Source organism: Pantherophis guttatus, chromosome 10 (genome assembly GCF_059756535.1).
Source record: "Pantherophis guttatus breed Tessera chromosome 10, ASM5975653v1, whole genome shotgun sequence".
NCBI classification, from domain to species: Eukaryota; Metazoa; Chordata; class Lepidosauria; order Squamata; family Colubridae; genus Pantherophis; species Pantherophis guttatus.
The window spans coordinates 9,111,446-9,135,808 of record NC_142072.1 but is presented as its reverse complement, the minus strand read 5'-3'; the positions used below and the strand labels follow the sequence as shown (position 1 = coordinate 9,135,808).

The 24,363-nt window shown below is 45.4% G+C and overlaps 1 protein-coding gene across 1 annotated transcript; it reads right to left on the bottom strand.

The window, feature by feature from the left end:
* Positions 1–382: 382 nt before the first annotated feature.
* Positions 383–24,078, bottom strand: HPN (hepsin). The gene is made up of 13 exons (XM_034423672.3): positions 23,456–24,078; positions 16,863–16,961; positions 15,127–15,228; positions 14,575–14,616; positions 14,215–14,344; positions 13,720–13,842; positions 13,155–13,195; positions 11,988–12,153; positions 10,332–10,522; positions 8,621–8,716; positions 6,689–6,831; positions 4,190–4,354; positions 383–2,639 (listed from the first exon to the last, which is right to left on the bottom strand). Exons 2-13 carry the CDS (start codon positions 16,876–16,878, stop codon positions 2,601–2,603), a joined length of 1,254 nt encoding a protein of 417 aa, XP_034279563.2. The 5' UTR covers positions 16,879–16,961; positions 23,456–24,078; the 3' UTR covers positions 383–2,600.
* Between the last annotated feature and the right edge of the window lie 285 nt (positions 24,079–24,363).

Here is a 24,363-nt window from a genome sequence, read left to right as displayed (position 1 = left end):
ATTTTCACCCTCCCAGAGGCTTGAGGAAAGCCTCCGGAGCCTGGAGAGGGCGAAAAGCGGGCCTACCAGAGTACCAGAAATGGGCTCGTTTCCGGCCTTTGGAGGGCCTCCGGAGCCCGGGGGAGGCCATTTTTGCCCTTCAGGAGCCTTTTCATTGAACCTCCAGAGCCTGGGGATGATGAAAACGCCCCCCCCCCCCACCATGGTGCAGGAGGCTGAGTAGGCCACGCCCACCATGGCCACACCCATCCAGCAACCAGGAGGAGAACCGGTTGCTAAAATTTTTCAATCCCATCCCTTGATATAAGTCTTAATTGACTTAGAGAACCCCATTTTCAATGGAGATTCTCAGGGAAATCTGCATGAACATTCCAGAACTGTCCACAATCAAAACCAGTTTATTTTACTGAGATCATTACACGTACGAAATATATACAAATCTGAGTGTCTATGGAGATTCTTAGTCATCCAGGTCGTGGTTGTCCCAAAGGTGCTTTTTCAGGACGTAACTGGACTTAGTTTTTTTCTTTGAAGACGTTTTGCTTCTCCTCCAAGAAACTTCTTCAAGCTCTGACTGGATGGTGGGGAATGGAAGCTGGTTGCCAGGAATATAAATCCTTCCATTCCCCACCATCCAGTCAGAGCTTGAAGAAGTTTCTTGGATGAGAAGCGAAACATCTTCAAAGAAAAACAAAAACACAAAAATCCCGACAAAGCACCTTTGGGACATACAATCTGAGTGAACAAAATTAGGTAAGACTGAAAAGAGTCAGTATAGACATCTATATACAATGTATAGACACAATAAATGAACTTTCTTGGATGCTTTCTAAGGTACTGGCCTCGGCCAAAGATAAAAAGAGGAAGTTTCTTCGTGGCAAAAAAAAAGGTCAATTGTACCTAGCTGATCATTTATAAATCATTGCAAACAATTAGTACAAGCAGATACAATTGTATATCGCTGTGCCTTCTTTAAGATATCTACCAATGGATGCAAGCAATCAGACTCCAGTGAGTCTCTAAACTGAAGATAACATAGGACAGGAGATAACCTTCAAGGGAGCTTTTCTCCAAGTGATGTGTCTACATCAGGGGTGAAATGCTCTGAAGTCTGCTACCGGTTTGCTTTGCTACCGGTTTGCTTTGTGCGCGCATATGCACCACAGGCGTTACCGCGCAGCGCTAAAAAAGGAGGATTAAGAAGCCTTTTCTAAGGTAAGTAGAACAGCGAGTGGGGGGAACAGCTGTGCCACGCGAATATAAATTGTGCGGCACAGCTGATTGTTGGAAATACCGGTTCATCCGAACCGGTAGCTTTTATTACTACCAGTCCGAACCAGTAGCATTTCACCTCTGGTCTACATGTAATGGATTGCAAATTCCAAGAATTCTAGCCAGCCAAGATACCAGATTGGGTGAGATTTTTCAAAGGGGCATACAAACAAAAATGGATCACCTGAAGGGCTCTAAATCTTTGCCTCATAATATGAAAGAGCCATCAACTGGGCTGTCAGTCCAACAGCATACATAGTACAGGGAGAAAATCCTTATCCTTGATAATACTGAAGATGTTACCTAGTAGGGTAATGAAATGTCTGCAGGAAAACAACCATGCTCAGAAAGCACCAGAGACTCCAGCGTTCAAGCCTGAGCTTCTATTGGATTCACAGATGAGCTAACCCATCGTATCTCCTTTATGTCTGCTTTTCATTCAGCTGGGGCAGGAGTTCTGTTCTTTCTAGTTCTCTCCTTGTACATAAACATTTTGTTATCTCTAATCCAAAGTAGGACTCAAACACAAACTATATTCTGTAATTTATTGTATGTTTACCAAACCCCTTTTATGTTCTCGTGGTCTTCCCAGTTCTTTGCCCCAGGTTGCTGGGTGGGCGTGGCCATGGTGGGCATGGCCTAGTCAGCCTCCTTCACCATGGCGAGGGGGAGCGTTTTTGCCCTCCCCAGGCTCCGGAGGCTTTCCTTGAGCCTCTGGGAGGGCAAAAATGGCCTCCCCAGGCTCCAGAGGCCTTCTTCCCAAACTTCTAGTAGCCACACCCACCAAGCCACGCCCACAGAACCGGTACTAAAAAAATTGGATTTCACCACTGCTTGAGAAGCTGGGCACTAATCAAGCAGAGGACCAACCTAGAACTAAGGAGAAATTTCTTGGCAGTGAGAACAATTAATCAATGGAACAACTTCCTTCCAGAAGGGAAAGTTTTAAAAAAGACATCAGAGAACCATTTGTCTGAAATGGTATAGGGTTTCCTGCTTGAGCAAGAGGTTGGACTAGAAGGCCTCCAAGATCCCTTCCAACTCTGTATTCTCTTCAACTCATCCATAGATGAGCAGCTGAAGGACCGGAAGCTCCATGAAGACAACGTAATGGAACAAAAGCATCTTATCAAAAGTCTGAAAGAGCCAATATGCCACAACAGCTTTAGCAATTAGCAAGGACTTTTCTGTCCCATTCTGCTCATTTCGCCAGGCCAAAGATATCCGTATGTTCGTTCCTCTTTTTTCCCCCTCATCTTCCTTGGTTCTTCTCCTTCTTTTTTAAGGCAGCAATTCACTGGAAAGGGAAGAGGCCAGTTCCATGCATTTCATTGCTGAATCACCAACCCACTAATGTGGGAGTTTGTCTGCAGAAAAGAAACAAAGAGACAAAGTAGAGGAAGCGTCTCTAGCCTTCCTCAACCTGATAGGCTTCAGATATTGTAACTTCTGATTTCCATCACCTCCAACCAGGGGTGAAATCCAGCAAGTTCTGACAGGTTCTGGAGAACCGGTAGTGGAAATTTTGAGCAGCTCGGCGAACCGGCAAATACTACCTCTGGCTGGCCCTAAAGTGGGGAGGGATTGGGGATTTTGCAGTATCCTTCCCCCAGGAGTGAAGAGGGAATAGAGATTTTGCAGTCTCCTTCTCACGCCCACCAAGCCACCCCCATAGAACCGGTAGTAAAAAAATTTGGATTTCACCACTGCCTCCAACCAACATGGAAATGTTATTCCAACACATTAAAAGAACATGAGTTGCTTTTTGAATAAAAGCACCTTTCGGATATCTGTTTGTACCGTATTTAAGAGAGAAACTTTTTGAGACTGTTGTTCTCTCTATCTTATTGAAGAAGCGTCTTCTCTAATAAAGTGGTTTGCGGATTAGATACATTAAATGTTCATTAAGCTATGTCTTTACTATTTTAGGGCTTACAATGCAGGTTTTCTTACTTCCTACCCAGAGGTAGTATTCAGAGGTGGGTTTCAGCAGGTTCTGACCAGTTCTGGAGAACCGGTAGCGGAAATTTTGAGTAGTTCGGAGAACCGGTAGTAAAAATTCTGACTGGCCCCGCCCCCATCTATTCTCTGCCTCCCGAGTCCCAGCTGATTGGGAGGAAATGGGGATTTTGCAGTATCCTTCCCCTGGAGTGGGGAAGGAATGGAGATTTTACAGTATCCTTCCCCTGCCACACCCACCAACCATGCCACACCCACTAAGCCACAACCACAGAACTGATAGTAAAAATTTTTGGAACCCACCACTGGTGGTATTCATTTACTTTCCCTACCAGTTCGCAAATGTGAGCGTGCAAGGGCAAGCGCTCACTTTGCTCACTCGCGCCCCATCCACGCATGCGCCCAGCCTTCCACACATGTGCTTTGCTGGCACGCGGGCCTTCCGCGCATGTGCCCGGCCTCAAAAACATGCCTAAATAGGATGGCATTGAACCCACCCGTGATTTCCGCTACCAGTTCAGATGAACCAAACCGAACCGGCTGAATACCACCTCTGCTCCTATCTCAACACTGGAAGTTTTGTGTTTTGTGTTACTGGATTTTCAGCAATTGTTCCCCTAAAATTTCATGGTTAGGACAGAGAGCCAAAAGGAAGGTTAGATCACCTTGGAATCCCATTGGGGTGGGGTGAGGAAAGAAATTAAACAACCGTATTTACTGATTTGTGTTGTGACACAATACTTCACCTTACAACTGAATTAATCCATTTTGATGGTTTGTGCGTGCACAGAAACAAACTCATCCAACAGACTGAGTTTGCAACAACGTTCTATGTACCCCTGCCGATGAACCAAAGTTTAAACCAAACTTAGCATGTGGATTAAACATTTTGCGAGAACACAATCACAGATTCCCACAGCATCTTCTCTGGAGTATTCCCCATTCACATGCGATTTACCTTCATTGTGTGGTGGACCCAACCATGGAAATCGTTAACCTTGGTGTAGACTCCAGGTTTATTAGCCAGGGCACAGCCTGTGCCCCAGCTCACAATGCCACACAGTCGCCAACGTGACACTTGTGAAATGCCGTCTTCACACATAAAAGGGCCGCCGCTGTCACCCTGTCAGGTGGAAGAAACCTACGTTAAAAGCAAAGCTCAAGGTTGACTCAGCCTTCCATCCTTTCTAAGGTGGGTAAATTGAGGACCCAATTTGTGGGGACAATAAGCTGACTTTGTATAAATATACAAAAGTATGAAGGCTATTGCTGAGCACATTGTAAGCCGCCCTGAGTCTCCAGAGAAGGGCGGCATATAAATCAAAATTAAAAAAAACAAAAAGCAAAACCTGCATTTACGTTATCATCCTCATTTCCTTATTCACTGCACTGCTATCCCAGAATTCAAAACCCACGTGGCCTTGCTGTCTGGGAATGATGGGAGTTTTAATCCAGCACACCTGAATAACATCAAGTCAGGGGAAACTATGATGGTGGACAGAAACAAGATAACAAAAGAAAGTTTAGGAACAGAAACAGGAAGCAGAAGCTGAACTTCCATTTCATAGGTTTGGAACATTGCAAGTAGTCCCAGCATTGGAGGTGTATTTTGGGTGTAGAGCTAAGAACATCTGCTGCAGCTGTTAGAGCTGAATTGGGAATTCATACAATTCATGCACTATCCAAAATGAGAGCGCATAACTACTGGCACAAAGTCAATGAAATGGAGACTGACAGACTCCCCAAATTATGTCTATTAGAGCTAATAAAATCACAACCAGAAATCTCCTGGATCACCACACTAACAAATTTTGTTAAGAAGCTGTGGCCTTTCTGTCTGTTGCATAATAGGAGAACATTTTTTTTAAAAAAGAGCTGCCCAAAGAATTAAGGATACAGAAACACCAAATGATATAGCTATCCTTTGTAAGGCGGGTAACTTGAAAGTAGTCCTTCTTACGACCATAAGCCCACCCGTTACAGTTGTATGTCATGAAAGATGTAAAATGACCTCTTTTGTGGCAGTCATTAAGTGAACATCGTTGTTGTTAAGTGAGCCAATAGTTTATTATGGGTGTGGTTTTCCCAAATCTGGAAATATAAAAATATAACTTTTATATTTATATATATAATTGCAGCAGTGTTGCCAAGGGCCTGAAGTTTGGTCATATGACTGCAGAGGGAGTCCTGACCATCCAAACTTCAAATCTGGGTTATATATCTCCTTTTTGGGTCGGCTGTAATTTCAAATGGTTGCTAAGCAACTGGTCGTAATTTGAGGACTACACAATTACATCTTCAGGATTAACAGCAATTTAGGAGCACAAGGTTGAATAGGAAACGCTCCCCCAAGTCTGATCAGGATTGGTCTCTTCTCTTGCTTTATATTTAAAAAAGAAAAAGTCACATCCGGTTAAGTGGTCCTATGGGTGAACCTAATGTCTATCCTTGTGTTCTCCATCTTGAAGTCTTTCAGGTATATTTGGCTATAAGGAACATACACTTCCAATTGATCCTGCCAATGTCTAGGGCAGGGGTCAGCAATCTGTGGCTCTGGAGCCACATGCGGCTCTTTGGGCCCTCTGCTGTGGCTCCCTGTCAGGTGATCCCACCTGTCAAGTTTCCGAAAGATGCCCTAATTAATTCATGAGCCATGATCCAAACTTCAAAGGAAATATATCCATTTATTAGGAGCACCATTCCGGCAATACTGGGATGCAGTTAGGACTAATCCTACGTAGATTTACGTTCCCCTATGACCCTGTCTCTCCCCTCCTCTCCGGCCATGTCATAAATCACATTCTCCAATTAACCACTTTGGCTGGCTGTGAAACCTAACGCGGTCAGAAGAATGTATGGAATTCACTTCAGTTCTCCCTCCCTCCTGCTCATGGCAACTTGAAAGCTTTGCAAGTTGACACCACCACTGGCTAGCTTCACCCCTCGCCCTCCCCTCCCAGCCACTCCTCCCCTGGCCTGAGAAGGTAAGGGCAACGGTGGGGGATGGAGAAGCGGCCAGGGCAGAGACAGAGAGATACAGAGAGAGGGGGAGAGAGACAGACATAGAAAGATACAGAGAGAGAGAGGGAGGGAAGAAGGGAGGGAGGGAGGGGAGAGAGAGATATGTCAAAAGGATTTTGTGGTTTCCAGGTGTTTTTTAACAACTGGTCCTCTCCTGTAATGACCGGCTGGGTAGGCGTGATTAGGGGGGGTCATGTGACTGGTAAAAGTGAGTGACATCGAGTTGGCCACGCCCACCCAGGTTTTGTGGCTCCCGGTGTTTTCTTTTCTGTGGGAAATGGGTCCAAATGGCTCTTTGAGTATTTAAGGTTGCAGACCCCTGGGTCTAGGGAACACCAAGCTGAAGACACTAACTTCTAGAGCAGTGTTCCTTAACCATGACAACTTTAAAATGGGAGGACTTTAATTCCCAGAATTGCCCAGCCAGCATGCCTACCTGGCAAGCATCTGTGCCTCCAGCTGCAAAACCAGCGCAAAACATCCTGGGCCTTATCTGGCTTCCATAGTAATCGGGGCCATTGCAGACACTGGTGCTAATGATGGGCACATTGGCCTCTTGAAGGACGTCAGACTGTTGGCCTACAAAGAAGGAGGAATCAGAAGCTGCCTTTGTACAAGAGAGCCCGGTACTTTCATCAGCTCATTGCAGTGGTTGTTAAGTTCTCTCTTGATGCCGTGCTTCCAGGGGTGGGCTTCAAAAATTTTAGCAAGGGGTTCTCTGTCTGTTTTCTGGGTGGGTGTGGCGTAGTCGGCCTCCTGCACCATGTGGGGGGGAGTTTTTTCCCTCCCCGGGCTCTGGAGGCCGGAAACAGGTCCATTTCCGACCTTCCCAAACTTCTGGTAGGCCCATTTTTCGCCCTCTCCAAGCCTCCATAAACCTTTTCCTCTACCTGTCCTAACTAAAAGCCCTATCAATTGTGGAGCCGACGGGAAAACCTGCCCCTCCTCCTGGTGTGCCATGCTTCCCCCCCCCCCCCCCGCTCCCCACAACCAGAAGCTCCTCTCAAAATTGTGGCATCAACCGGTGACAGGGAGCCGCAGCAGAGGGATAAAAGAGCCACATGCGGCTCCAGAGCCGCAGTTTGCCGACCCCTGGACCTCAGATCATTGAGTTGATCCGAGATGTTCTATTAGCAACCCAAAGTCTTTCCAAAAGTTTTTTTTTTTTAATTAGAACTTCCTTAAGCAGGGAAGAAGGACTTCTGGATGTTTGAAAGCCAAACATGTGGAGAAAAAAATTATGTCTTCAGCTCCACTGAGAAGCAGCAGGTGTCACCTGGCAGCCCCAATTAAAGTAAGGAACTTCAGTCTCACTTTTTCCTGAGCTACTTCGCCTGCAGCTTCAAAACAGAGATCGGCTCATCTCTCTCTTCCAATCCCCTGAGGCCGATTTACGTGAGCTTAAATGTGCCTCATTGTTATGACACAAAGAGGTTTGCAAAATCCAGCATCCTCAAAGAAGAGCAAGACACCAAAACGGGCATCCCGTTGTGCGTTTCCCATACAGAGGCATCAAAGTTTAGGTTTTCAGCAGGAATGTAATAATCCATTGTAAATGAATAGTCATATACACTCTGCAGCCTTTAGAAAGTGGTAGGGAGAACAGTCAACGGAAAACATGTATCTGCTAGCTTAATGGCAGTTGTGAGGCTTACAGTCATGAGTGAGATATAGGTCCATGCAGGGCAATTAAGGTCAGCCTCCTGGCTTCTTACAAATAGTTCCCTTATTTTGTGTGTCTTTTTCTTCCTTTTGGCCAGGCCTGCCTGCCTGCTTGCCTGCCTGCCTTCCATCCAACCTTCCTTCCTTCCTTCCTTCCTCCTTCCCCCTACTTTCCTTCCTCCCTCCCTCCCACCTCCCTCCCTTCCCCCTTCCTTCCTTCCTCCCTCCCCTTCCCCCTTCCTTCCTTCCTTCCTTCCTTCCTCTCTCCCATCTCCCTTCCTTCCTCCCTCCTCCCCCTCCCCCCTTCCTTCCTTCCTTCCCCCTTCCTTCCCCCCTTCCTCCCTTTCCACCTTCCTTCCTCCCTCCCTCCCTCCCACCTCCCTTCCTCCCTCCCCCTTCCCCTTTCTTTCCTCCCTCCCTCCCTCCTTTCCTTCCTCCCTCCCCCTCCCACTTCCTTCCTTCCTCCTCCCACTTCCCTCTCTTCCCCCTCTCTTCCTTCCTTCCCCCTTCCTTCCTTCCTTCCCTCCCTCCTCCCTCCCTTCCTCCCTCCCTCCTCCCTCCCTTCCTTCCCCCTCCCTTCCTTCCTCCCTCCCTCCCTTCCTCAAAAAGCAGAATTTTTGAATTGAATTAAGCTCTCACACAACTTGACTGAGAACTCCAACCGTACAAACTCTACCATCATCTCATGGTAGCAAGAGGACCTTACCATAGTATTGTGTGTTGCCCCATCCCGTCACCGTACAGATCTTGCCATCCACCAAAGTTTGCCCCAATGCTGGGAGGCAGATAGGCTGAATAAATTCTGTAAGGAAAAAAAAAAACACCCAAAAACACATTGCTATCCTGGGCTCCCGGTCATGAATGGCAAGTTGCTTCTGTGAATTTTCTGTGCCCGAAATATTTTTTCTTTTTTTTACCAATTGGAAGAGAGAATTGATGAATCAAAGTAATTCCACAAAGGAAAAGTGACTTTCAATGGAATTTTCACTAGAGGGTGCTGGCCTTCCACAACTTTAGGGAGAAGACAACTAGGGCAATGTTGACATCTCAGAGCAGGTTTAAGGTTTTTTTTTAATCCCACCTTTATTATTTTATAAATAAGGCAGCAAACATACCTAATACTACTTCCTCCTCTATTCTTTCGTACCAATGTGAAGATGTTGCACACAAACAGAGGATGGGTGGACTTTCCATTGTGATGTCATGACCCTCCCAACTCCTGCCCAGCCGCATTCTCACTGTTAGCATTCCGAGTAATGCATCCACCAAAAGCAGAACTCCAAGGCAAGTAGATTCCTCAAAGAACATGCTTGTCAACTTGCAAAGCTTTCAAGTTGCCATGAGCAGGAGGGAGGGAGAACTGAAGTGAATTCCATACATTCTTTCTGACCGCAATCAGAAGGAGGGTGTTAGGTTTCACAGCCAGCCAAAGTGGTTAATTGGAGAATGTGATTTATGACATGGCCAGAGAGGAGGGGAGAGACAGGGTCATAGGGGAACGTAAATCTACGTAGGATCAGTCCTAACTGCATCCCAGTATTGCCGGAATGGTGCTCCTAATAAATGGATATATTTCTTTTGAAGTTTGGATCATGGCTCATGAATTAATTAGGGCATCTTTCGGAAACTTGACAATGCTTTTTGGATACATCGTATTGGCACAGCCGGTGAAAGCCAACTCTGAAAGTTCTCTCGCATTTGTAACACAGTGGCTTTTTTTTTTACTTTTAAAAGCATTTTTTCTACAACTTCTTTGGCCCAAAAAATGCTTTTAAAAGTCAAAAAATAAGCATCTGATGATCGTGCGGCTCAGCTGGGATCATCAAAGGCTTTTAAAAGAAAAAATCCTTTTTTTCTTTTAAATGCTTCTGACGATCCAAGCTGAGTTGCCTGATTGGCAGAGACTTTTTTTCTTTTAAATGCCTCTAACGATCAGGCAACTCAGCTTGGATCGTCAGAGGTATTTAAAAGAAAAAAAGTCTCTGCTGATCAGGCAACTCAGCTTGGATCGTTAGAGGCATTTAAAAGTAAAAAACCCTTTTTTTTCTTTTAAATGCCTCTGACGATCCAAGCTGACTTTTTTTCTTTTAAATGCCTCTAACGATCAGGCAACTCAGCTGGGATCGTCCAAGCCTTTTGAAAGCACTTTTTACAACCTTTTCGCCGAAGCCACACCCACAGAACCGGTAGTAACAAATTTTAGATTTCACCACTGGACCAAGGGTTCCTTAGTCACTCCTCTCCTCCTCCAACTGTCACCTTTGGGATGATCTTGGTTCCCACGAGAAAGCTTTTTGTTTTGACTGGTAGCCAGTCTATTTACTTCCCCCATCTCTTCTCCGCCCCTCAAAGTTCATGGCAACTATGAGGCAGCAAAAGATGCCTTCAGACAGGTTCGCTTCAGAGTTGACACTCACCATTGAAGGAGAGTGGTGTGGCCAAGCGCAACAAGGCAATGTCATTGCTGTTCTCTTCACTATTGGGGTCCACAAAGGGCCTGTACCCACCATGGTACACAATACTGGCCACATCCATCTGCAGCCCCTTTGTGGATTGCTGAGATACGGCTCCCATGAAAACCCGCCAGCGGTTCACTACGCGATTCCTCCTGCAAGGCAGACCCAAAAGGAGAAGGTTGGACAGCAGGTGGAATCAGTGGAGACTTTGGATTTAGTGATTCCTTGGGAGCAGGGTGCATCTAACAGGTTTGATCAAGTTACTTAAGGATCGAGCGGCTGCATTTGCATCGCAAGCTGAATTTGATTCGTTGTAACCTTGGTTAGGGTTGGTATTTTTTGACATGGCTTGTTAAATGCAGAAAATGGCTTTAATGACCTTGGTGCAAACTCTGCCCAGATAAATTATTTCATTTGCTTCAAAAGGTAAAAACAACAGCCCTGTGGTGTTTGGGGGCTCTCCTTTTTCAATGGTGATATAGGCCCACAGACTGTGAGTTGAAGGCCAGATATCCTGAGCAGCCTTGTGGCTAGATTCACACACATTGCCCAAAATGTTTGTTTATTTCATCAAAACCTATTGTCTGAGTTCACACAGTCTGTTAAGCGTGAACTACTTGACTCTATTTTGACTTAGGACCCTGGCCTAAGGTCACAATCTTCGGAAGCCGAGGAATCTTCCGGGCCTTAGAGACCAGTGTACTGTATTTTTCGGACTATAAGACAAACCTAAATTTACAGGAGGAGAAGAAGAAAAAAATAGTTTTTGGCCTCCGCGCATCAGATTTTCATTCTCCCAGGCCCCCAGGAGCTCTCTGCAGTGCTCCACACGGCCTGTTTTAGCCAAAAACTGTTTTTGGCCTGCAGAGTGTTTCTGGGAGCCAGATAGGGCGAAAACGTGATGTGCGAAGGGCTTGGAAGTGGCGAAAACAGGCCCATTTTTGGCAAAAATGGGTCCCTTTTTGACAAAAGTGGGCCATGCGGAGCACTGCAGAATGCTTCTGGGGGCCGGGAAAGGCAAAAACGCAACATGCAGAGGGTTCAGATGGTCAATAACGCCTGTATTCAGTCTATAAGATGCACCTAAATTTTCACCTTTTAGGGGGGGAAAGTCCGTCTTATACTCCGAAAAATACAGCAAATGTTTTTTGAGTCTACAACTAGCAATAAATCAGGGTATATTTCAGAGGGCATTCAGTTCCTTGCAGTGGTGGGTTGCTCCTGGTTCGGTCCGGTTCTTGCAAACCGGTAGTAAAACTGGCAGGAGGCTCCACTCACCTGACTGGATGTCATTATGGACGATCTGTGCATGCGCAGAAACACACAAGCACATGCGAGCAAAGCAAGCACGCACACATGCTCCTGTTGCAAACCGGTAGTAAAGGTAAGTAGAACCCACCCCTGGTTCCTTGAATTCCCCAGCTGGCATGGCTGTGGCTTAGAATTCTGGGGATTGAAAGCTAAACATCTGGAGGGCACTTCTGAACTCTGAAATTGCTCATCAACAGTTGATATACCTCCCTAGTGAGCGCTCAGAAACATCTGGTCAACTCTTAAGAACAATCAATATTACAAATCTGGATGTTATTCTATACACATATCTAGTCCGGGACTTACTCTGGAAAGCAATGAGCTGCTGTAACTACCCATTCATTTGAGATGATGGAGCCGCCACAAAGATGTGTCCCATCGTAATGTAGGCTGATTTGCCAAGGCCATTTACCCAAACTGGCATCTTGGCCACCTACAATCCGGTCAGCAGATAACTTCCTGCGTCCACAGTCTGCAAAGCATACGATAGTTTAATACCCGTTCTGATGCAACTTTGCATCCCACATAACTTCATTGTTAAGTTTACAGGTTTTTTTGTTAGCTTATAATATAAAATACAAAAGTAAATAGTAGGAAACAAAAGGGAAGGAAAGGGGAAGAGAGAAGTGTAAAAAAGAAGGAAAAAAAGAAAAAAGGGGGGCCATTGACTTCCAACTCCCTCTGGTGCAGTAGAATAAGACAGTAACTTCAAACCTCAACTTTTTACTTTTCCATAATAGTATAAACCAGGGGTGAAATCCATTAGGTTCTGACAGGTTCTGGAGAACCGGTAGCAAAAATTTTGAGCAGTTCGGAGAACTGGCAGCGGAAATTTTGAGTAGTTCAGAGAATTGGCAAATACCACCTCTGGCTGGCCCCAGACTGGGGTGGGAATGGAGATTTTGCAGTATTCTTCCTCTGCCACGCCCACTAAGCCACACCATGCCCACCAAGCCACGCCCACAGAACCGGTAATAAACAAATTTTTGGATTTCACCACTGGTATAAACTAGCCATTTCTATAACAACCAATCTATCTAATCGGTAAAACCCAAAATCAAAGTTTCATTTTTTTTCCCCCACCTCGAGCACAAAGTCCAGAAGCGGTTTCCAAGTAGAAACAAAAGTACTTATGTTCTTTTCTTTGATCGAAACAGTCAATTTAGCCATCTCTGCTAACTCCATCAACTTTTGCGCATCCCACATAACTTCGTGAATGAAATCTTATTCCTGAGGAGGACCATGAGGATATTACAATAACCCAGCTGAGCGCTTGTGGTGAAACCAACTAGCTCCGAAGGAAAATCTAGATTTGAGTGAATCAGAAGAATAGGAAAGTTGGACGTAGCAGGTGAATAAGAGAAGAATCTGAGAAAGATTTTTGCAGAAAGGTTAAGGTAAGAAAGAAAGATATGAATTGGAAGGGGGCAGAGAAAGAAAGATGCCCCTTGAAATAGTTTGTGAGTTTCATACCTTGGCAAAGAGTTGCCAGGAACCGGCCTGTCAGACATTCACTGTGAGAAAGAGAAGAAAACTCAATGTCTATGGAAGGAGAAGTAAAGAGGCATCATCAAGAAAAGTAGGAACTCCCAATTTTTGCAGTTTGAATGTTCTGTGGCATACAGAATATCTCTAGTTTTGATTTTCTTAAATGACGATGGACTGATTGCATTCTGTTCCCAGGGATCTTTCATTATAGACTTCAATTTCATCAGATGATCTCCCATGGAAAGACAATTTAGGAAAAGTAGTTACTGTATATCATGTCACTCCAACGATCAGCTGGGCCCTCCCACCCCTGCCCTATACCGACTTATATTTTCTTTGTCTGAAGCCCAGCTGATAGGCGCGGCAGAGCGGATTGCTGCCCGTCAGCTGTTTTACTCACTGGGGCTGCAGTAGAAGGTAAGTTTCAGAGCTGTTTTCAAACTCACTGCATGTGCGCGCTCAATGAACCAGTTGTTACACTGGTTGAATCCCACCACTGGGTCTATGTATTTAAGCGAAGGAAAAGTAGGAGGAAGGAAGTGGTCCTTACCACACAACAATGGCCTCTCTGAGTTTCTGCACAAAAGGCAGGCGAGAGTCATCCACGCAGAAATAGCCTGATGTCCCATTGGCACCTACACTGTCTGCATCCAAGACCGAATGGGAGAGAGATCTGGAACAGAGACAAATCCAAAGAAATTCAGCGTCCAACCAATGACTTGGTAAGGTGGCTTTAGAGCAGGGGTCCCCAACCCCTGGGCCGTGGACTGGCACTGGGCTGTGGCATGCCAGCAACCAGTCAGCGCAAGCAACCTTTACCTTTACCTTTAATCTCTGGGGACAATCTTACATTGGCATGAAAAGATCTGAGCATTATAGCTTAGAAGAGCTGGAATCACACTGAATCAATATGACCAACTCTGCCCACCTGAAAGCCCAGCCAGTTGCTGTGTTGATGTAAACCAGGCTATCTTTGCTGACACCTCTCACCTCCCCATCTGAAGCCCCTATAGACCTTGTCCTTGCAGCCAAGTTTTTGGTGTACCTGACGAATCCCATCTCCTCACAACTAAGAGCTGCCACCTGGGCATCCGATGACGAAGAACAGAGGAGCCTCCACTTCCCTTCAGTCTCATCGTACACGGTCAGGCGCAGGTCCTCGGAATTCACCTGAACTGAATAGAACAAAGGTAGTGAGTGATAAAACAGGACTATCCCTGCTCCTTTGTGGCATCCGGGTAGACTCGCTGATCCCATCTGTTGTTGAGCTACAGCTGCTTTTTAATCAGACTGGCTGGGAATTGGAGAAGCTTTAGTCCCACAGTTCCTGAAGACGTCAGGCTGGAAAAGGTGAGGCTAGGTCACAGATGGTGGAAGAGTCCACAGCCCTTTGTCCCATACTCACCCACATATAAGCTTTCCTTTTCACTCCCAAGCACAGACACCACTGCAGAGGGAGATAAGAAGACTGATTAGAACATCGCTCAGCAGGAAGTCAATGACAGCAGAAGCAAAATCCATGTTCTACAGAAGTTAATGCTGGCTCTTCACGGTGGGGAAACCTTTGGAAATAGGGTGGGTGGACTGAGAGTGACAGGCTCAAAGTCACCCAGCTGGCTTTCACGTTTAAGGCGTAACTAGAACTCACAGTCTCCTGGTGATTGGCCCAAAGACATCCAGCCAACTTTCATATCTAAGGCAGGATTAGAACTCACCATCTCCTGGTGATTGGCCCAAGATCACCCATCAGCTTTCATGCTTAACTATTGCTGTATACAAGTGTTGTGTATACATCATTCCTGCCAACCTGTGGCCGAGAATCACTGATTTTATTGTACATCACAAACGACTCCAATTTCTTGACTGGAACCCATCCAGAGTTGGGTCTAATATGGCGGGGAGGATATATAAATGCTATAAAGGAATAAACCTCTCTCTGACTCACAAGGGATCTTACCTATTGCCCAAATCCCAGCTCCGATTCCAGCCAAGAGCAGGAAGATGCTGGCTCCCACTGCCATGACTTTAGGCAGAGTCCAGCTGCATGTTTTAAGTTCTCCTGGAAGGTAGAGAGATCATCAGACAGCAAAGCTCAGAGCTGCCCCTGCCAGGCAGAAGCAGATGTTGAAAAACACCTCCTCAGATACCATTAGTACTGTGTTTCCCCAAAAATAAGAGCAGGTCTTATATTAATTTTTGCTCCAAAAGTTGCATTAGGGCTTATTTTCTGGTTAGGTCTTATTTTTTGGGAAATACAGTACTAAATGTATCCATCTGGCTGACAATCTTAACTGGGGCTTATTTTGGGGGGTAGGGTTTATATTACAAGCATCCTGAAAAATCATACTAGGACTTATTTTCCGGTTGGGTCTTATTTTGGGGAAAACAGGGTAACTGAGGGAGGTTTTTCCCCAAATTAGGGAGAGGAAATGGAGAAACGTGGCAATCATCCAGGATGACCTGCTGGATCTGCCATTGTACATAGCATCAACCTAGGATGTTTGTCACCATACTAATACGAAGGCCATGGGGTATACAGCGATACCTTGGTACTCATTAATTGGTTCCAGCAGGCACGATGAGTACCAAAATTGATGAATTCCTAACAATTTTTTCCCATAAGGAATAATGTAGTGAATCACAAGGCAGCCAACACCGACAAGTTGACTACCAAACAAAGGATGAGTAAGGAACAAAATTTTCACATCAAAATGCATTGAGTTCCAAATTCGATGAGTTTCAAAGCATTTGAGTACCAAGGTACCATTGTATTTACCAGGCTAAGCCAAAAGCAAACAAGCCATACAACCTGGTTTTGTACATGTGAATTGGGTCTATACCAGGGGTGAAATTCAGCAGGTTCTGACAGGTTCTGGAGAACCGGTAGCGGAAATTTTTTTGAGCAGTTCAGAGAACCAGCAAATACCATCTCTGGCTGGCCCCAGAGTGGGGTGGGAATGGAGTTTTTGCAATATCCTTTTTTTATTATTTATTTGACTTATATGCCGCCCTTCTCCAGAGACTCAGGGCAGCTTACAATGCGTTAAGCAGTAGCCTTCATACTTTTGTATATTTATACAAAGTCAGCTTATTGCCCCCACAAACTGGGTCCTCAATTTACCTACCTTAGAAAGGATGGAAGGCTGAGTCAACCTTGAGCCTGGCGAGATTCAATCTTACTTTAATTGCAGACAGCTGGTGTTAAATTACAGAGCTCTGTCTGTTGAGCTATCCTTCCCCCAGGAGTGGGGAGGGAATGGGGATTTTGCAGTATCCTTCCCCTGGATTGGGGAGGGAATGGGGATTTTGCAGTATCCTTCCCCTGCCATGCCCACCAAGCCACACCATGCCCAAAAAGCCATGCCCAGAACCAGTAGTAAAAAAATTTGGATTTTATCACTGGTCTATACTGTATTATTACAACATTTAGTTTTCTAGATTTTCTTTAGAAACTCCACCTTTGAACCTAAAACGAAAATGAAGGGAGGGAAACCTCCTTATTATTATTAGAAAGAAAGTGCCAGAGGTCTCCCTTGTGAGCAAACAGCTGTGCACTTCTCCTGAATGCCTGAAGATGTTCATCTTTAAGTCCTGCTCAAACTAGAAAGAGCGGTGGGAAGGTTGAGTATTTAGAGGTGGAAAGTAAGATGTTGAGTTTTTCTTTCCCTTCTCTTTTTCTACAGTTCAACTCACCATCTTTTTCAGCCATATCAAAAACAATTAATCATCAAAGCTGCTGTTTGGAAGTCCAGCTCTTCAGGCCCAGGAGCCTTTGGGTCCAGTCCCCAAGTCCTAAAATCAGAAAGGAAGAAATGATACAAGTCTCTTCTTCTTCTTCAGTAGAGCTACAAGCCTCTTTTTTGTCAGCCAGAGTTGACCTGTGTTCCTCTTAGAGCTCGCAAAAATTCTACCTGGAATTTCTTACTAGCATTGAAGTATCTGCTGTTATTTAGCTTCTACTATTTAGTTATTTTGTGGTTGCTCAGTCGTGAAGTCGTGTCCGACTCTTCGTGACTCCATGGGCCATAGCATGCCAGGGTTGATTAATTGATTGATTGATTTGTCAAGCATATATAAGATAACAGGTAAAAGTATAAACATAATTTGAATACATGAAAAGAGTAAGAGTAAAAAGGAATATTAGGACAGGGACGGTAGGCACGCTGGTGCGCTTATGCACGCCCCTTAGAGACCTCTTAGGAATGGGGTGAGGTCAACAGTAGACAGTCTTCAACTCCAGCAAAGCTGGCTGAGGAACTCTGGGAGTTGGAGTCCACAAGTCTTAAAGTTGCCAAGGTTGGAGACCCTTGACCTGGATGACTGAAAACCTCCATAGACATCCAAAAGCAGTGGTTGAGGAAAGAACATGCTCAATGTTAAGGGGGAATGTAATTTACCGGAAGATAGTTTGTCTCTCTGCAGCTCTGGATTAACGATTAAGCAAAATAAGCACGGGCATAGCTACCAGCCCTTTTACTCTTCCACTCCCGTAATTGAATTTAATCAAACTTTTTGTTTAGTTGCCCTTGTTTGACTTTAATCTGCATTGTTTAATGAGTGACTAAAGTTTCAAAGTGTGGTTTGCAGACCTTCATCAGATCCCATATTTGTTTCGGTCTCATGGCAATTTCACTTCCGTCAAGGGGAAGCGTTGTTGAGCTGTGCTTAGGGCATCAATCCAATTATGGGACTTTACTTACGAAGACTCCATATTGAAGCATGACTATAAATCCCATTTGCAGGATGCACATTTTCTCCCAATGTGTACGGGTAGTCCTCAACTTACAAGCGTAACTGAGCCTGCAATTTCGGTCATCAGTCGTGATGATTGTTAAGCAGGATGTCACATGACCATGCCTGCCGTGGTGGCGCAGTGGTTAAAATGCAGTACTGCAAGCTACTTCAATTCTCATCTGCTTGCCGAACTGCTAGCAGTTCGATTCTCACCAGGCTCAAGGTTGACTCGGCCTTCCATCCTTCCAAGGTCAGTAAAATGAGGACCCAGATTGTTGGGGGCAATATGCTAACTCTGTAAACTGCTTAAAGAGGGCTGTTGTCAAGCCCCTGTCAGAGTCTGAATCTGTGGGGGAAAATGAGCTGGAACAAGGACTGTCAGTGATTGAAAGGGCAGCCTCTGTTGGCCTTGGAAGAAACTGGGGAAGGGCAGAGTCAGTCCAGGCAAAGCTTTTCATAATTAGTAAGGCCTACAGGCAGGAAGGAACAGAGACAGGATGAACAGGAGAGACAGACCACAGACAAGGAGTAAGAACCATCCCCTCCTGATGCAAGGGCTCGGAGAATGCAGAGAAGGCATGATCAGCGCAGACGGAGCAGGATACTTGTGAGGAGAGTGCCCCGCCCATCTTCACCAGGCACACCTGGGGAGTGAGACTTAAGGAGATGCTGTGGGGAGGAGTTTTTGTTGGGAACAAACACTGAGTTCCTGAAGTGTTGCGTGCCGGCATTTGAACTTGCCAAGAGTCCTTGCATTCCTTTTGGTGTTCTGGATTAATTACCTGGATCTTTTGCTCCCTGAACTCCTTGATTTGTTCTTGTTTTGCCAAATACATTTGGGATTTATTGCCGTGCAGCCTTGGTGCAGACAGCTCTGGGCTGGACTGATTGCAGCCAGAGGCTGCTTGAGGTTTGTGTGGGGGTGTGTTACCACTCTGCTCTGGGGCTTGCCAGAAACTGTGGGAACGTTTGGTGTAATTTGGAGCAATAAAGGGGTGGTTTGAACTGCCAGCTGTGTGTGTTATCTCTGTGCCGTGCCCTGGGTCATCACAGCTGCAAAGCACTGTGAAGCGGTTATTGCTATTGCTATTGCTGTTTAACAACCATCATGACTTATGACCGAAATTGCAGGCTCAATTATGGTTATAAGAAGAGGACTACCTGTACATATTGGAAGAAAATGTCCATCATTCAAATGGGATTTATAGCCATGCTGCAATAGGAAGTGTTCGTAAATCATTCTTTTGTGGCACTTAAGCAATGTAGCGATCATAAAGCAAATACCGCAATCATTAAATGAAGATATTATAAATAAGAGGGGCATTATCTATATCTATTTATTTGGATCCCACCTTTATTATATTTTAGAAATAACTCAAGGTGGTGAATGTATCCAACAATCCTTCCTCCTATTTTCCCCGTAACAACAACCTTGTAAGGTGGGTTGGGCTGAGAGAGTGTGAGACTGACTCAAGGTCACCCAGATGGCTTTTATGTCCAAGGTGGGACTAGAACTCACCGTCAATTCTTCCTCCATACAATTTAAGATGGGCTTAATAAATTGCTGGTTTTTAATTGTGTTATTGATAGCTTGGTTTGTCTATTCATGCATTCCAATAGGGCAGAATGTGGTTCTGCTTGCTTTTGATTAAAATAAATGAATCAGACTTCGCAGTTTAGAAAGCAAATTTTGCGGTTTAACACGTTGTGAATAATTCAATAAATTGTAGCTCAACAACTTGGTGCTTCATCAGTGTGCAGATCAGGATGGGGCTTCTATTGCTGTAGCATGTATCCTGTTGCATCTTATGTGCCATTATGGGAAACAAACTGCAGACCAATATTAATAGAATAGGAATAGGAATAGGAATAGGAATAGGAATAGGGATAGGGATAGGGATAGGGATAGGGATAGGGATAGGGATAGGGATAGGGATAGGGATAGGGATAGGGATAGAATAGAATAGAATAGAATAGAATAGAATAGAATAGAATAGAATAGAATAGAATAGAATAGAATAGAATAGAATAGCAGAGTTGGAAGGGACCTTGGAGGTCTTCTAGTCCAACCCCCTGCTTAGGCAGGAAACTCTACACCACTTCAGACAAATGGTTATCCAACATCTTCTTAAAAACTTCCAGTGTTGGAGCATCCACAACTTCTGGAGGCAATTCGTTCCTCTGATTAATTGTTCTCACTGTCAGGAAATTTCTCCTTAGTTCTAGGTTGCTTCTCTCCTTGATTAGTTTCCACCCTTTGCTTCTTGTCCTGCCCTCAGATGCTTTGGAGAATAGCTTGACTCCCTCTTCTTTGTGGCAGCCCCTGAGATAGACTGGAAGACTGCTATCATGTCTCCCCTAGTCCTTTTTTTTCATTAAACTAAACATACCCAGTTCCAGCAACCGTTCTTTATATGTTTTACCCTCAAGTCCCCATATCATCTTTGTTGCTTTTCTCTGCATTCTTTTGGCACCTTTAGCTCAATCAAAGAGACACTTTGCAAACAGACACCAAATTTTAAAGGACAGTTCAATTGCTCCAGCTAGTAACAGCTGGAAAACTAGTTTTCCTCTCTACACTTTCTAGATGGCTCAGTGGCTAAGACACTGAGCTTGTTGATCAGAAAGGTCAGAGGTTTGGCAGTTTGAATCCCTAGTATAGGTCTCCAGCGTGAGCAGGGGGTTGGACTAGATGACCTCCAAGGTCCCTTCCAACTTTGTTACTGTTATCCTAAAATATGTCTGTGGTTCTTTTCAGGCAACGCTTGGATAAAATGCTAAGACTGCTGACTTTGCATTGGGGTTAAGGGTGCTGCAGTTGTGTTGATGACTCAGCATTTTGTGAGATCCCAACCGCTTTGGGTTACTTTGTTCAGCGCATGATGTGAATCTAGATTTCCCCAAATCAAGCAAGTGATATGAATCCATCCAGAATGCCCAGCACAGTCTAGTACTGTTTTACTGGGAAAAACATATCCAAAATGCAGATATAACCTTATATGACAATCTCTTTCAGAAAAGTATTCAAAAGGAAAGAAGACATTAACCGTGGAAATGGAAAAACTCTTCCATCATCCACCCCTACCTTCGCTACATTCATAGAATACTCCAGAGTAGTGACTGAAGGGGTCAGAGCATACATTTGATGAAAAGGTGAAATTTAAAATACAATGACTCCTTTATTGCTGTGGGCTTAGATCATCTTTCTAAAACGTTTGAAAATCCTCTTTACTCTCAGGTATTTAAATTGCAAAATTATCAGGCTCGCTCTCTGCAGAGTTTAAAGTGCCACACAAATACACAAACCGATGACACTAGTTCAATATGGTATCAGGCCGTGATGGCGAACCTATGGCACGCATGCCCAAAGTGGCATGCAAAGCCAAGTTGCCCAGCACGCGCGGCCTTCCCTGTCTGTCTTCCGGGTTTCTAGTGCGCATGCGTGCATGACGATCAGCGGTCCTTCACATACCCGGCAGTGCCAAAAACTGGTTTGCGCATCCCTGCCGGCCAGCTGTTCGTCAGGCGTGCATGCGCATTAGAACCCAGAAATTTGGCTTTTCCGGAGCGTGGCCCTGACGCACGCACGTGACATTTCCGCACGACCTTCGCCATCACTGGTATAGGGTCTCCTGCTTGAACGCTAGAGCTGGTCACTAGAAGATCTCCAAGGTCCCTCCCAACCAGTGGTGGGATTCAGCCAGTTCGCACCACTTCGGGAGAACCGGTTGTTAACTTTCTGAGCAGTTTGGTGAACTGGTTGTTGGAAGAAATTATTAGGGCAGAGAACCGGTTGTTAAATTACTTGAATCCCACGACTGCTCTCAACCCTGTTATTTCATTCAGAGAACCCAGCCATTATTTAAGCAAGTTGCATGAACCAGGTTATCCTATTAAACCATAGCATAGTTTATTTGTTTGGACATGGCATAATAAATGAATGCAACATTTGTATTTTGGTCATCTGAGTTTCAGGTTTAGGGTGCTATCAGAAGTGACCCAACCTCAGATAATCCTGCCAGGAACCATCTGCAGAATAAGGGGCACAGCAGAAGAGATTTCTGTCCATCTCTTCTGAAGTCAAATTTTGGCCATCACTAAGATAAGGTTACTAAATACAGAGTCACTAGAGGGTAGCAAAGGGATGGGATTTTCTGTGGCTCTTTGTGGCCACTTAGTGGCCCCATGAAGTATTACAACTCAGGGTGTCTCTCTGGCTAAAGAATAGATAAAGGTTTCCCTCGCACACATGTGCTAGTCGTTCCCGACTCTAGGGGACGGTGCTCATCTCCGTTTCAAAGCCAAAGAGCCAGTGCCGTCCGAAGATGTCTCTGTGGTCATGTGGCTGGCATGACTAAATGCCAAAGGCGCATGGAACACTGTTACCTTCCCACCAAAGGTGGTCCCTATTTTTCTACTTGCATTTTTTATGTGCTTTCTCTGAATTCTCCCCCCATTCAAACACAAACAAAGAGAGACATTTTAACATTTAGATCCTACCCATTTGGGGCCTAGACGACCAAATCAGTTCTGAGCAACTCGCCTCATTTGCCTCTAATGAAAAACAGCAAAAGTTAACTGATGTGTAACAGAACAGCCAAGGGTTAATCCAGCTTTGGGACAAGCAAACAACTGGATTGTTATGGAACAAATTGATTCTCTGGCCTCTCTGAGGAAAGCAGCTGAATTTCAGGAAATTTAGGATCAATAACAAACCTGTTTTTAACCTAGTTCGCTTCTGGTGTGATTTGGTGTGGTGGGACAATTCGGTTCAATAATGCCAATTCGGGAAAAAGTTAATTCAGAAATTTAATTCAGAAACCCAATGGCTCAGTAGCTGAGACACTGAGCTTGTCGATCGAAAGGTTGGCAGTTCAGCAGTTCGAATCCCTAGTGCCACGTAACGGTGTGAGCTTCCATTACTTGTCCCAGCTTCTGCCAACCTAGCAGTTCGAAAGCAGGTAAAAAATGCAAGTAGAAGAATAGGGACCACCTTTGGTGGGACGGTAACAGCGTTCCATGCACCTTTAGCGTTGAGTCATGCCGGCCACATGACCACGGAGACGTCTTCGGACAGCGCTGGCTCTTCGGCTTTGAAACGGAGATGAGCACCGCCCCCTAGAGTCGGGAACGACTAACACAGGGATCTCCAACCTTGGCAACTTTAAGCCTGGAGAGGACTTCAACTCCCAGAATTCTGGGACTTGAAGTCTGCCAGGCTTAAAGTTGCCAAGGTTGGAGACCTCTGGACTAGCACATATGTGCAAGGGGAACCTTTACCTTTTCCTTAAACAACTTTTAAAAGTGTTAGAAAGCATCCTGGTGACTTTATTTCTGACCCTAAGATAGGGGTGTAAAAATAGTCGTTGCTAACCTGCTCCCACAAATTAACTAATTAACTCTCTCTCTCTCTCACACACACACACACACACACAAATTCACAGTGATTGGGGGGGGGACTTTGGTTATCAAAGCAGGGCAACCAACTTTGCTCTCCAAAAAACCGGGTTTTTCGGGAGAAGCGAGCCTGGGCGATCTTGTACCCTCCTCACCTCGCTCCTCCACCGCCTCAACCGCTGCGGGGCCAGTCTGCACAGCCGCGGGGAAGTCGCCTTCTTCCAGCCCAGGGAGCCGCGCTCTTCATCGCCGGGACGGGACGGAGGCGCTGCCGGCGGAGAAGCGCTTTTGCGCCCAACCAGCTGTTGATCCCTCCCGGGCCGATCGCGGAGGGGCGGCGAGGAAGACAAAAAAAACGAAGCCTGCAGGAGATCGACCGGGAGATCGCAGTGCCGGCGAAGGGCTTGAGACGGAGGAACGGAGAACGCGTCAACGCCTAAGGGGGAGAAAGTTAGAAGGCGGGGCTAGAGGGCGATGGGCGGGGCTTGGGCTGTTTCGATATTCTGTCACTAAAGCGAAGGGCTCGAGTGGAGGAAAGGCGACGACGACGTCGAGGTTGCGTGTCTCAGCTGGAACGTTGGAACCGATCCCAAGTTGGGAAGCCTCCAGGCTGGGATCCTGGTTTTTTCTTGGGGCAGATGGCCAGAGATGGTTGTTTTTTGTTTGGGGGGGGGATGTTAACTATCAGGGTTATAAGAGCCTGATAGTACAGTGGACTAAAGCACTGTTATTAATAGCTGCTGCTTGCAATTACTGCAAGTTCAAATCTCCCCAGGCTCAAGGTTGACTCAGCCTTCTATCCTTTCAAAGGTAGGTAAAATGAGGACCCAGATTGTGGGGGCAATAAACTGACTTTGTACAAATATACAAAAAGTATGAAGGCTATTGCTTAACGCATTGTAAGCCGCCCTGAGTCTCCGGAGAAGGGCGGCATATAAATTAAAGCAAAAAAACCCCAACAACTTAAGGGTTCCTAAATTAGGGAGCCAGGGAGCATCTCAGCGGAGCAGCAGGAGGTGAGGATGCAAGCAAAGCAAAGTTCGGGTCTCCAGCGGTGTTGAGT

Bases quoted from the DNA above. Each gene is read 5' to 3' on its own strand.
- HPN (XM_034423672.3), bottom strand. The intron at 13,843-14,214 runs GTACACCAAAAA...TCTCTGTTCCAG, and splicing joins GAGGAGATGGGATTCGTCAG to ATCTCTCTCCCATTCGGTCT. The intron at 12,154-13,154 runs GTATGAAACTCA...TATGCTTTGCAG, and splicing joins CCTGGCAACTCTTTGCCAAG to ACTGTGGACGCAGGAAGTTA.